At 43.6% G+C, this 14,131-nt stretch overlaps 1 protein-coding gene across 3 annotated transcripts in view; it reads left to right on the top strand.

Moving 5' to 3' along the window:
• The window catches only part of PSME4 (proteasome activator subunit 4), a 220,677-nt gene extending 209,779 nt beyond the window's left edge, over positions 1-10,898 (top strand). For all 3 annotated transcript variants that reach the window (XM_054022245.1, XM_054022244.1, XM_054022246.1), the window contains 3 exons: positions 142-275; positions 8,468-8,606; positions 9,198-10,898. In XM_054022245.1, the coding sequence (XP_053878220.1) occupies positions 142-275; positions 8,468-8,602 (269 nt within the window). In that variant the 3' untranslated portion in view covers positions 8,603-8,606; positions 9,198-10,898. The remainder of the gene's footprint in view (positions 1-141; positions 276-8,467; positions 8,607-9,197) is intronic.
• Positions 10,899-14,131: the final 3,233 nt, after the last annotated feature.

Below are 14,131 nucleotides of genomic sequence, written 5' to 3'. Positions count from 1 at the left end.
GTGTATTTATTTTAGTACTTTTCATAAGTTAAAAATAGCTGGAATTACTGAAAGTGAAGTTTCAAGTCTGGCTGTGTTATGGAAACATACTTTGAGAGATTTGTATCCTGCCACATGTATATTACGGTCTTTTCATTGCAGACTTGGTTAAGCGCCATGCTGGTGTGCTTGGACTTAGTGCATGTATTTTGTCAAGCCCTTATGATGTACCAACTTGGATGCCCCAGCTTCTGATGGACCTCAGTGCCCACCTTAATGATCCTCAGCCTATTGAGGTAAAAATAGTCTGATTCTATTTATTTTTTTCTGTTTAATCTAAAACATGTCTGTCATCCTTACATTAGCTTCCTGAAGAAAGACTGTGAAGGAATATGTGTGTCACAATGTGACATTTTTTCTTCAAAAGTTCATAACTTTGCTAAATCCAAACCTGCTTTAACTCAAAGGCACCTTATGAAAGCATGCCAATTCCTTGCCATATTTCTATTTCTGCCTCAGTCATTTCTACACTAGAGCCAAAAATAAATTAAGTAGAAAGCTGAGAGAGTTTTATTTATAATGGGGAAATTCCCTTACTCTCCTTGTACTCAAAAATGACCAACAGAGTTTTTACACAAACTAAACAAAAAAAAAAAAAAAAAAAAAAAAGGGGGGGTGGGGGGGCAAACAAAATCATTGGGTAGACACCAGGGCCTATAAAATTGCAGCCTGATAGATGAAAGTACTGGAAACTTTTATGAGCAACTCAAAAAAGGGGCTTTGAATGGAAATACTTAAGCATCTTTGCCTGTACAGTAACTCCTCACTTAAAGTCGTCCCAGTTAACGTCGTTTCGTTGTTACATTGCTGATCAATTAGGGAACATGCTCGTTTAAAGTTGTGCAATGCTCCCTTCTAATGTCGTTTGGCAGCCACTTGCTTTGTCCACTGCTTGCAGGAAGAGCAGCCCGTTGCAGGTAGCTGGTGGGGGCTTGTAACCAGAGTGGACCGGCAGCCCCTCATCAGCTCCCCGCTCTCCTAAGTTCCTTGTGCTGCAGCCGCCCAGCAGGCTATCAATCGGCAGTTCAGCTGTCCCTCCCCCCACTGCCATGTGCTGCTCCTGCCCTCTGCCTTGGAGCTCCTCCCAGAGACTCCTGCTTGCTGCGCAGGGGAAGAAGGGGGGCTAATGTCAGGGTGTCCCCCTCCACCCTGCTCCTGCACCCTGCTTTACCCTCTCTCCATATAGAGCGGGGGGGGGGGTGAGACACGGACAGAGAGAGGTTGGGGCAGCAGCTGCTGTCTCAACTTCCTGATCCACTTAAAAAGACAATGCACTTAAGAGTGGGTCAGCTTACTTAAAGGGGCAGTGTGCATCTCTCTCTCTCTCTCTCTCTCTCTCTCTCTCACACACACACACACACACACACACACACACACACACACACACACACACACGGTGTGTGTCTGTCTCTGTCTGCTGTGCTGTCTCCCCTCCCTCATGTTCGTGCTGCCTTGATGAGAGGCTACATTAACAACAATGTGTTAACCCTTGAGGGCTCAGCTGAGTGCTAGTTCATCATTTAGCAGCAAGGCATTCCCTGGGAAATATCCCACTCTCTGACTTCACCACCTCAACCAAGCTTAACAATCATCATTGCTGTGTACAGTATTAAATTGTTTGTTTAAAACGTATATTGTGTGTATATCTATATAATATATAGTTTTTTGTCTGATAAAAACAATTTCCCTGGAACCTAACCCCCCCCCTTACATTAATTCTTATGGGGAAATTGGATTTGCTTAACATCATTTGCTTAAAGTCACATTTTTCAGGAACATAACTACAATGTTAAGCGAGGAGTTACTGTAGCTGTTGCTAGCACTCCAACTATACTACTGTTATTAACTATAGTGTTTAAACTTCATGGAGGGGAATTTCCAGGAAAGAGCTAACCAGTTCTGCTAGGGCTGACTTTTACCGGATTACAAAAATTAAATCTGGAGAGTGTATATAATTATTTTGCCTTTGAGGTGCACCAAATGAGATCTATTAAATAATAATAGGAGACGATCCTATTATCATTTAATATATCTCATTTGGTGCACCTCAAAGGCAAAATAACGATATCTCTGGAATGTGACCCTAAAAGTTTGATCTCCACCCACTTTGCAAGTTGACTGAACAAAAATTATTGTTTAAGCCTTTTACCATCTGTCTGTCCAGTACTGAAAAATCCAGTAGAGCCTAAGCCCCTACAGTAGCATCAACAAGACTGAAAACTGAGAGGAGGGAAGAAAACCATTTTGATCAAGATTAATAAGAATTTATCATAGGGCTCCAAAGTTTGCAAAACAAAACAAAAAACAACTAGCAAAGGTTGTTTCAACATAAGAGCCTTGACAACATTGATCTAGAGATATTAGAATTTAAAACTAGTTGTAAATTCTAAAATCTTACAGATCTGGACTGGATGAATTTTTGGGGGTCCATTCCAGACTTCCCAATTGTCTAAACATATACTAATGCTAGTTTAGGAGTGTCATCAAAATATAGAACTACCTGTTCTTCTTTGAGTGGAGTCCCTGTGAGAGCTCCACTTTAGGTGATTGTGCTCCCTGCGCCTCTAGTCAGAGAATTTCAATAGCAGTACCTGGCTGGGACACAGATCCACTCTCGCCGTCTCGCGCCTGTAGTGGCAATTAACTAGTGCTGTGCAGCCCTTTCACCCACCAGTTCCTTCTCAGCCGCCCTTGGTCCAAGTCGGAGCTCCAGCAGTGCGCTCTCTCGCTTTTACCTCAGATGTAATTGAATTAGATTAGTCAAGTAGCTTAGTGTAGTTAAGTTAGTTGGTTAAGAACCCTTTATTTCTTTTTCTCCCTGTTAAAATTTTTTTTTTTTTAATTTCCTTTCATCCTCTTAAGGGACATTATTTTTCCTCAGAATGCCAGGGTCGCCTGGCTTTAAACGCTGCCTCTCTTGTCACAAGGCAATTCCACTTTCTGATGAACACTTGCAGTGTGTCTGGTGCCTGGGGGAAACTTATGTGCCCCAGAAATGCACCCATTGCCACAATCTTAAGACCCGGACAAGGAAAGTGAGGGATCTTAAACTGAAATCCTAATGGAGAAGTCTCTCCGTCCTGCCTCAGACCCGGGCTCGCAAACTTCTCCTGCCTCCCTGTCACCGCAGGCAGCTTCTGACAGACCCCCCCTCTTCCGTCCTGAAAAGAAGGGACCTATCTCCTAAAGGACGTGGAAAGAGGAGAGCTAACACTCCCCCTACCAAGACCGCATCAAAGAGGGAAACGTTCCCCAACTCCATCCACCACATCGGTACCGAACATGCCACGGCTTAGTACCTTTGAGTCGGCAGGGATTTCCAGTACCATGAGAGCCGTAGAAGGCAGGCTCTAAGAAGGAGGGCAGACAGAAGACCACCTCCTCCACCTTGGCAACGTCAGCACAGACAAAGCGCTCAGTACCAAGCAATTTTTCAGTACAAAAGGCAATAGCGCCACCTGCTGGCCCTATGTTCAATAGCTCAGACACTGCACCGCAGATTGCCATGCCATCCTCAGCATGCTTGCTGTCAGCTCCTTTCCTACTGGTACCACAAGGTCCCCTGGTACTCCCACTATTCTCTGTACCACCTTTCACACAGGTACCTTCATCGGTACCACAGCCTCAAGAGTTTCATGCTCCGAAGGACCTGACAATTGCCCCAGTACCGGAATCATCTCTCCTCAGTACCAATACTTCTTCGGTACTTTTGCTACCACTCATTCTACCAATTGCAGCCGCTCCTCCTTTCTCTAGCGAGGAGGATGAAGATGAAGAAGATGGGAAGTTTTCTCCTCCCAACACTCTTCACTTATGCAAGGCAGTGTTCAGTACGCACATCAGGAACGCCCTTAGCCTCTGCCAAAGTCTGAATTTTACGGGTGGTATGCTTACCCCTGGAAGCCCCCACCTATGCCCTTCCCATTTCAGTGTGCATTCTGGGACCCATGGACAGCTTATAGAACATTTTACCCCAGATCCCTAAGTGGCACCACAGAGGTACATAGGCACTCTTCACCACAGTCTACAGTGCCACCAGCTGCCCCTCCCAAACAGAGCGTTGAGGAAAGGGAAGACGTTTTAGTTCAGGAGGCAGCACCTGCCACCTGCACTTCATTGTCACTGGGTGAGACTATTATGCCCCTTACGCCTACTGCAGGAGATGATTTCAGGAATTTCCAGGAGCTCTTCAAAAGAATAGCAGAGACACTCCAGATAACCCGAGAGGAGATCTCCGAGTCGCGTCACAAGCGCTTGGATATACTTCATATGTCGTTTGCTCCAACATTGCCCTTCAGATTAACTCAGCAATCATGGAACCCTGCCACAAACATCTGGCAGACCCCTACTATCATCCCACCCACATGTAAGAGAGTGGACAAACAATATTACATCCCTTCAAAAGGGATGGAATCTCTATTCACACGCCCTCAGACAAATTCATTGGTAATTGATGCAGTCAACAAACGGGGCAAACAGCATTACTCTAGAACCACCCCTTATGATAAAGAGAGGAAAAGATTGGACTTACTCAGCCACAAGGCCTATTTATCAGCAACACTGCACTTCCGGATCGCTGATTATGAAGCACTTATGGCGAATTATGACCATACAAACTATTTCAAATTTTCTGACTTTATTGACTACATACCAGAGGACAAAAGAGAGCAGTTTACATCGCTCATTTCCGCTCTTGGCTAGAATTGCCCTCCAAGCCTCTTTGGACTCTACTGACACGGCAGCAAGGACCATCGTACACACAGCAGCCAAGACAATACAATAACCAGAGGCGTAGATAGAGACCATCCAGACACAGACTAAGCTCCTCCCAACCCACCACATCTCAACAATCAACCTCTAAACGGCAGATTTGAAGTCTTGGTCAAGGGCTTACCAGTCCTCCCCCCAACTTTTGCTGCCAACACTACCTCCCACCAACCATCCCTTTACCAATCGTCTAATACCATTCTATCCAAACTGGCGAACCATCATTTCCGATGGATGGGTACTGGAAATCATCAAGCCTGGCTATGCCCTCCAGTTCCTCTGCATCCCTCTTACTCACCCTTCCATCCTGTCTCCGTCTCAGGAAAGGCTCATGAGAGGGGTACCTGAAGAGGTACAACTGGGCGCAGTAGATAGTTCTGGTACATCACAGAGGGAAGGGCTTCTACCTGTCAGGAGTGGTCTAGATAATACTTAGTCCTGCCACAAGTGCCGTGCACTGGACTAGACCTCTCGAGGTCTCTTCCAGTTCTGTGATTCTATTCTCATTATTTTTTAATCCGAAAGAAGTCTGGAGGATGGAGATCCATCCTCGATCTCAGGAAGCTAAACAAATTCGTCAGAACACAACATTATGTAGGATAGTTATGTTAGCTACAATCATTCCAGCACTGGAACAAGGGGATTGATTTGCAGCCCTCAACCTGAAAGATGCATATTTTCCCATTTCTATATGCCGTATGCGCAGGAAATTTCTTCGGTTTGTACTAGGACAGGGCCATTTCCAATATACAATTCTACCCTTTGGCCTGTCTATGGCCCCCTGAGTATTTTCCAAAGTTCTTGCTGTGACGGCAGCCCACCTTCGCAAGCACGGGGTCATGATCTACCCCTAGTTAGACGACTGTCTAATCAAGGCTCACACTTGGGCAGAAGCCATCAGAGTCACGCACCAGACAATGTCACTCTTCACCAGTCTCAGCCTACAAATAAACGTCCAAAATTCCACATTAACGCCAGTCCAGAAACCGGATTTAATTGGCGCATATCTAAATTCTCTAGAAGCAACCGCATCATTACCTCTTCAGAGATTCACCACTCTAATGAACCTCATCAATACCTTGGTGCTCAGCCCAAGGATATTGGCCAGGACCTGTCTTCAGCTACTAGATCACATGACAGTGACCACATACGTGGTGAAACATGCCAGAATTCACATACGCTCTTGCAGTGTTGGCTCAAGATGGTATTCACACCACACAAACACAATTTGAACAGACTTCTGAGTATGCCAATGAAGGTCAAGGACTCACTACAATGTTGGACTCACCCACACAACATCTGCGCAGGTATCTCTTTCCTTCAGCCTCCTTCCGAATTGATAATCACAACGGATGCCTCTCTACTGGGGTGAGGTGCCCAACTAGGCAAGCTCACAGTACAGGGAAGATGGTCTCCTTCCTAATTAACACTCCACATCAATGTACTGGAATTACACGCAATTCGCAATACCTGTGAACATTTTGTGCCTCTGATCAAAGACAAAAACATACAGATCATGATGGACAATGTAGCCTGCATGTTCTACATAAATAAACAGGGAGGAGTAAGATCACACTCCCTATCTATGGAGGCCATAAAACTCTAGACATGGTGCATACAACACAGTCACCATATCAGCCACCTACCTGCCGGAGTCTCTCAGAATATCACAGCCAACACATTAAGTCGAAGGTTCTCGAATGACCACGAGTGGGCAATCAACACCTGCGTGATCCAGATCACATTGCAACTATGGGGGTTCCCCGCGATAGACCTATTTGCCACAAAACGAAACAGCAAATGTCCAATCCCAGAGTGGGTCTGGGATCAGGTGACACACTTTTCATTCCGTGGCATGTACCCCTCCTGTATGCTTTTCCTCCCATCCCATTGCTGTCCAGCATCCTGAACAAGATCAGAATCGATCAAGCCAAAGTCATCCTGATGGTACCAGTATGACCCAGACAAACCTGGTACCCACACCTGAAACAGATGTTGTCATGCCCCCATGTCTCCTTCCAATTCTTCCAAATCTCCTCTCTTAGGACGCGGGTCAGACTCTGCATCCAAACCTGGAGTCGCCCCATCTCATATCCTGGCTCCTCAATAGTTCCATGGCAAGGAGATAACTTGTTCTGAGGATGTTAAAGACATCCTGCTAAACAGAAGGGGGCCCACTACACGGGCTACATACCTACATAAATGGAAGAGATTCCACATGTGGTGCCTAAACAAACAAATCGACGCCACCACCTCTCCCATAACAGTGGTAATGGACTACATGCTGTACCTGAAGAAATCTGGCCTTTTAGTTAGTTGACTGCAGGTGCATTTGGCAGCCATTACAACATTCCGTGACGAAGTGGACAGCGTTTCAGTCTTTGCTCACCCAATTACCAAAAGATTCCTCCAGGGAATGTGTAGCCTCTACCCAGAACTCAGAGCCCCAACGCCCCCGTAGGATCTGACTTTAGTGCTTCGATCTCTCACAATCGCCCTATTCAAACCCTTGGCCACATGTTCTCTTCTACATCTTTCCATGAAGGTGGCCTTCATAGTCACCATCGCATGGGAGAAATTTCTGCTCTTATGGCTGGACCACCCTATATGTTTTGTGTTTTTTTTTTTTTTTTTCCCCAAAACAAGGTCACTCTGACCTCACCCCAAATTTTTGCCTAAAGTCCGTTCTTCCTTCCAAATCAATCAGCCTATCCATCTTCCCAGGTTCTTCCCTAAACCTCACAAGGACAGGCAAGAAGCGATTTTCCACACCCTGGACATTAGAAGGGCGCTTGCCTTTTATCTTGAACAGACCAAATCATTCAGGAAAACGCCTAAATTGTTCCTCTCCACCTCAGACTGCTCCAAAGGCAAACCCATCTCTAAGCAGAGACTTTCCAGATGGATTTCAGATTGCATTCAGCTGTGTTACTGACAACATGACCTACAATCCCCCTCAAGGTTAGAACACACTCCACAAGATAAGTAGCCACATCGGTTGCCTTCCTGCACAATGTGACTATTACCGACATATGCAGTGCAGATACTTGGACATCTCCTTACACATTCATTCAACACTACATCCTTGATCAGGTCTCAGCCTCTGACACTCGGCTGGGACACACCGTCTTATTATCCATTCAGACCTAGCTCCGAATTCCCTCTTTTCCCCTGAGGAGAACTGCTCTACAGTCACCTAAAATGGCGCACCCACAGGGATTCCACTCGAAGAGAGGGTTACTCACCTTGTGCAGTAACAGATTCTTCAAGATGGTTGTCCTTGTGAGTGTTTCACTTCCCATTCTCCTCCCCACTACTTCGGAGTTCCAATTAATTCCTCTGCGGTAGAGAAGGAACTGGGGGGCTTAGGGGGCTGCACAGCACTAGTTAATTGCCGCTTCAGGCACGAGACGGGGAGAGTGCATGTGCGGCCCAGCCAAGACTTCTGTCGAAATTCTCTGACTGGAGGCGCAGGGCGCACAATCCCCTAAAGTGGAGCACCCACAGGGATTCACATCTCAAAGAACCTCAGTTCCTGCCCAAGGTGAATAACCCTCTCTTACATCTGAATATTTGTTATCCCCTTTCCACAGATGTGAAACAGTTTTAAAAATATATCAAAAATTAATACAGATCTAATTTTTTGTTGCCTGCTATACAGATGACAGTAAAGAAAACACTGTCCAATTTCCGGAGGACACACCATGACAACTGGCAGGAGCACAAACAGCAGTTCACTGATGACCAGCTGCTTGTCCTTACAGACCTCTTAGTATCACCATGCTATTATGCTTAAATAGGTAAGGCTGTGTTTATTTTGGTTTAATTAGAAAACATTGCCATTTTATGATATCCACTCTAGCCATCCAGTCAAAGTGAAGGAAAAGGTCCTAGATCCAGGGAAAAGCGTTCCCTCCAAACAAAGTCACTATCAGTGCTCAGTGGGGTATCTTCTGTTGGTTGAAAACTCCGCTTTTAGTGACCTGCTGTTTATCTTTATTGTGTATTCCCTTATTTTTGTTTGAATAAAGTAAACTAAAAGGCTAGGACTTCAGAAGAAAAGAAGTTTTATCAACACTCCCTTTGCTCCCAAACTTTCTCAGCCCATAAACTGTCCTCTGCATTTCTGTCAGAGGAGCATCACTAGAGAGAGACAAGGTACCTAGAGACTGAGCATACCACATTCATGGTGTTCCTGGTCCTTGTTGATCTGCAGAACAAGGAATCAGACTTGAATTTGAACCCTGATCTCTTGCAGGGGAATGCTATGTGTTGTGACGTGACTGGACCACTGTGCCAGCCTGCAAGGGAATTTTTTAATCATCATTTTCTGTAGTATCATGAGAACATGGATGAAGATATAATCTTGTTTTTAATTATTTCTATTTCAGGTTCTTCTTGGAAAAAATGAGGACCTAGAAACATTTCTGCAAAAATAAAGGAAACTCAAAACTAATTTATTGTGTATGGAACTTTTAGTCTTGGAAATCGTGATGCCTAATCAGAACCATTTTTTAAATACAAATATTAGGTCCTAATAGAGCTCTATTCATCACGAATTACATCTCCACAGGGAGTAGCTATGGGAGCCCCGCATTCTTCCATTACTGCATCTGCGGAGCCAGATCATTACTTGTTTCAAAGCATAATGTCATGGGCCTGCATTATACAACCTTACCACCTTCACTCTCTACTCACTGGCTTACACCACCCATCTCTTCCCATCTCTTCCTTTTTCTTTCTTATTCCATGTGCCTAGTCATTTTTTACATCAGTGGATTTGCAGAGCACACACGACTGCAAGTCTGAACATTCTAAGGGAAGTGCTCCAGTTTTGGTTGATATTTTTTTATCTGATCAACCTGCAGGAACTGGTACCTATGAACCTCAAATCCACCTACTCCCATGACAAGAGGCCAGGAACCTATTTTTCTCAAAGGATTTTTTTCACTGCTTGCATACAGGTACCCATTAGGAGACAAACTCTGTACCATTTAATCCAGCTGAGAGTTGGACTACCCTTTTTAAATCTTACCTTCTATGGAAATGTAAATATCCATTCTGTCCTCTGCAGCTGAGATCAGTACTATGGAAAGTGGGGCAATTTCCATGGTCTGGCCAAGTTTTAGCAGGTAATCTGACCAGGTGCACAACTTAAACCCATGACCATCTGCAGCTTCCTAAGGGTGGAAGGCTGTGGATCTTTTCAGATGAATAGAGCCCATAGATATGAATTTTTTGCTATCAAGCAATGTTTTAATTCAGAGACTGAAGAGTATGTACAGTGTGTAAAAGCACTGAATTTTTTTAACAGAATATTCTCATTAAAAAGACTATTAGTCGCTATTTGAAGAAGCATACCTTGCTTAAATGGAAGACTGCTAAGATTGTGAAAGTTTTGGTTTTGGTTTTTTGCCTGCAACTTTGTTCAGAGACTGATATCTATTGGCTATTTAACGACATGTTTAATATGTGTTACATAGATGTAAAAGACTGTATAAATTGTAGAGGCATTGCTTTGGGAAGACATTGTACAGTTTGCAACCTTTTACATAACATCATTGTGAGATTAATTTGTAAAAATTCACTCTTCAATGTTAATACTGTAGTGCTTCTGGCTTTTGTATCAAATCAAATGCCATTAGTGTTTTTTAAATTATTTTCTTTAGCAAAATATCGTTCCTTGTTTAAAAGGCAGAAATTTTATTTTGTTTTAGTTTTCATTTATCTCATGACTACATCTGATGAGGATTTTAATTCAACATTTGTGGCCATCTCTAAATGCTAACATCACATGTTTTGATGTGATAAGATTACAGAATGCAAGGTACCTCCTACAATGAAATAGTTCACAAGTTGATGTGTTTCATCTTTCACACAACCTGTACAGTCTTCCTTACAGGAACACTACAATACATTTTGAAATATCTACCTGCTGATTGAGTGACTCAATACAATTTTAAAGCACAGCAGTGTTCCTAGTACAGTATTTACTAAGTGTCAGCACACAGATGTAACCACTGTATAGCGTAGTGCCAAAATTATTTCAATTGTGTACCTAGTTTAAAACCCAATAAATGGATTGTTTGTAACATCTGCATTTTTTGTCTTTCTTGAGCAGAAGTTCACTACTTTCAGAGTCTAATTTAGGATTGTCTACTCCAATTTCTATGGGGTTTCTGTATCAGATCTGTATGCATTGTGGAATTCAAGTGAATTCAGGTTTTTTATGTAGTGCAGCCTGTAGGTTGCCATTTTAAAATTTTGTGTATAAACAATAGTTTCTTTACCCATCACTGAAATGCACTACCTCAGGGATAGAACATAGCATCTGTTCCAACATCACACAGCATCACTGTTAAAGACAGCAAGTGAATAATACTGCATTCATTTGAAATGTGGGTATAATTTTAAGTGTGCACAAGGTAATCACACAAATGGAAGTTGGTCAAGATACTGAGATCAACACCATTCTATTGAGAAAAGTTCTTTAGGAATACTTAACCACAGGTGGACACAACCTCTGTTTTATGACATTTCCTGGAATTAGCATCTCAACATCAAATTTTCCTTAATACCTTACTTGAGATATTCAATCGGTACTGCTGCAGAGGGAAGAATGCCACTTGTTGAATGACCAGTCCCTACTCCAGTAGGACCTTAGGTTTTCTTTTGTCCTTGCATTGATGTGCTAATGATGCCTGACCCTCCTTAGCTTGTGAATTCTGATGAGACGAGGGCCAAAGGCTTTACCTTCACAACAGTGAATTCACTAGTCAGACAGCTGTCTAAAGTCAAAGAAATTCAGATCTCTCCAGTAGCATAAAAATTAACTTTGAAAGCACTAAAGATTGTAGAAAGCACATGTAATAAGCTAGGCTATTTAAAGGACAACACCTCAGCTGAGAATTGATGTAGGAAAGCAGTGAGCTCTGCTATGCCCCCTATGCTGGGTTTAGGGCAATTGACTTAGGAGCCAGACCCACCAGCTTTACATCAGTTGAGAATTCCCATTCTCAGATGGCAAACTCTAGCCAGATTATGGAACTGGGATAAAAAGGGAGCTGAGAATATGACCCTGTGCTTCAAAGGTAATAGTAACTGTATTGTGGCTAATAAACAACTAGCACTGGCCATCATAGGTGAGCTCTGCAAATCCATAGTAAATTGCTCAACTTGAAAATTCCCTGGGATAAAAACGTACTTGTGATTGTGCAAACAAATTTGTCTTTTAACTATTTCTTCCATGGCTCAGATTAATTTTGTTCTGTCCTAGGCTTGGGGCATGTGTGTAGTACAAAGAGAGCCTAAAACATGAGGCCTGAACTACAGTAGTGGTCAAGCCTTGCTGGTATAAAGCAGTTAGCAAAAGTCAGATTGTGAGCGGAAGTCAGACCCTGTTACAAAACAAGCCTGCTTGCAAGTTCACAGAACCTGGCAAGAACAGGGCTGGCATTGCAAAAACACAGACATTCCTAAAAAGTACTAGGCACAGGACACTCATGCAAATACATTCCAGAAGGGTAGTACCAGAACACCCTAATACAAGGTTATGGTGTAAACACACTTCCCGAAGATGATACAAGGATAGACTGACCCCTCTTAAAGATAAAGTCGGGGTAACAGTGTGATGGATAGAGATGTTTTGATCAAACCAACATATACAAGGTAAAAGGTGGTAATTAATGATATCAGAGGGGCAATACATAACTTGGTAGTATCAGTGTTTAAAGAGAGATCTCAGAGGGGGTGTCTTTGGCTGGCCAAGGGGAGAATGGAAAGTCCTGCCATTCACTGAGCTGGTCCATTGTAATAGGCATACATGTCTTAGTGGTTCTATAGCATCTATAGGACCATGCTTTGTTGACAATAAACCTGGCCAGGCACCTTCGCTACTGAAACAGGTCTGTGATCTTTGTGGGAAGTTTGATCAAGGTCTGCTGTGTTGGCTATCTGTGCAGAGCTGGGACAGCACACAGAAAGAACACACACACGCAGCCAATGATTAACTACAATATGTTTTGCCAAAACATTAGATTATGGAACCATTTCATGGGGTACCATCTTTGTTCATTGCTAAAATTTTCTTTTGTGGCTTCCCTCAAGCAACATAAAGATGATTAGGGTTGGAAGAGACCTCAGGAAGTCATCTAGTCCAACTCCTTGCTCAAAGCAGGACCAACCCCAACTAGATTGGTCCTGCTTTGAGCAGGGGGTTGGACTAGATGACCTCCTGAGGTCCCTTCCAACCCTGATATTCTATGATTCTATGATAAATCAGATATTCCAAAGCTAATAATCACCAACATATTTCTAACTAGCTTCCACCAATTTCAGCCATAAAATATATTTTGAATCCCAACATATCCCCCAGTCTGAGACATTTAGATTGTGCCTCTTCTCTCAGATACTGGAGGCAGTTCACTTGTTTGTGGGGCATGGCCCTTCTGCACTTAAGCCAGATTCTGAGTGATTGTTTCAGTGCTCCCACCTTATCATTGCCATTCTAGCTTTTAAATCTGATTGTTAGGGCAGTAGCAAACAACGTCTTTTCCCCTGGTCTCTGCTCTCCCTTAGGGGACAGAAGTTTCTTGGGTTTTGCTCTCCAGAGTACCTTCTATGTCTCCTCCCAACCATGGTGGAGCATGCTAAACAGAGCAAGCAGAAATCTGAATTGCTCCATCTGCCAGGAGACCCTCTCAGGATCTGCAGCAGAGGTTCTCTGCACAACTGCTCCCTGCCTGCCCTGTCTTGAACATCCCAGCTGAGGTGGATTCTTCCCCAAAGACCCCACAGTAAAGAAGATAAAAGGGACTTTGAAGTGGACTCTAAAGCCTCTCTGGCAACCATGTTTCACTACAGCCACATTGTTCTGACTCAATGACACAAAAGCCTCCACATCTGCAATCATGTCAAATTCATATCAATGCTTTAAACAATTTCTCTCTGAAGTCTGTGATAGACTCTATGATGCAGCCAGTGAGAGAGCCATGGAAGTTAGAGTACCAGGCACCAACTCTATCTTAAACTTTGGACAGTGACTCATTACTTGACAGCAATTCCTCTGTTCCTCAGAATTCTCTGGCTGAATCCATTTTGGGGAAGAGCTCATAGACTTTAAGACCAGAAGGGACCCTCACGATCTAATCTGACCTCCTGCGCATTGCAGCCCACAGAACCTCACTCACGCAGCTCTATCGGGCAGCCAAAAACACAAACAAGCCAAGATATTTATGCCACCCTCTGGCAAAATTCAAGGACTACAAGCCCTTGTGCACAGGCAGGGGCTCCTTTCATCACTATCCACAGAAAAGATACCAGAGAA

This window comes from Malaclemys terrapin, chromosome 3, assembly GCF_027887155.1.
Source record: "Malaclemys terrapin pileata isolate rMalTer1 chromosome 3, rMalTer1.hap1, whole genome shotgun sequence".
NCBI lineage: Eukaryota > Metazoa > Chordata > Testudines > Emydidae > Malaclemys > Malaclemys terrapin.
Note: the sequence above shows the minus strand (reverse complement) of the source record. Positions and strands in the feature narration are given on the sequence as shown.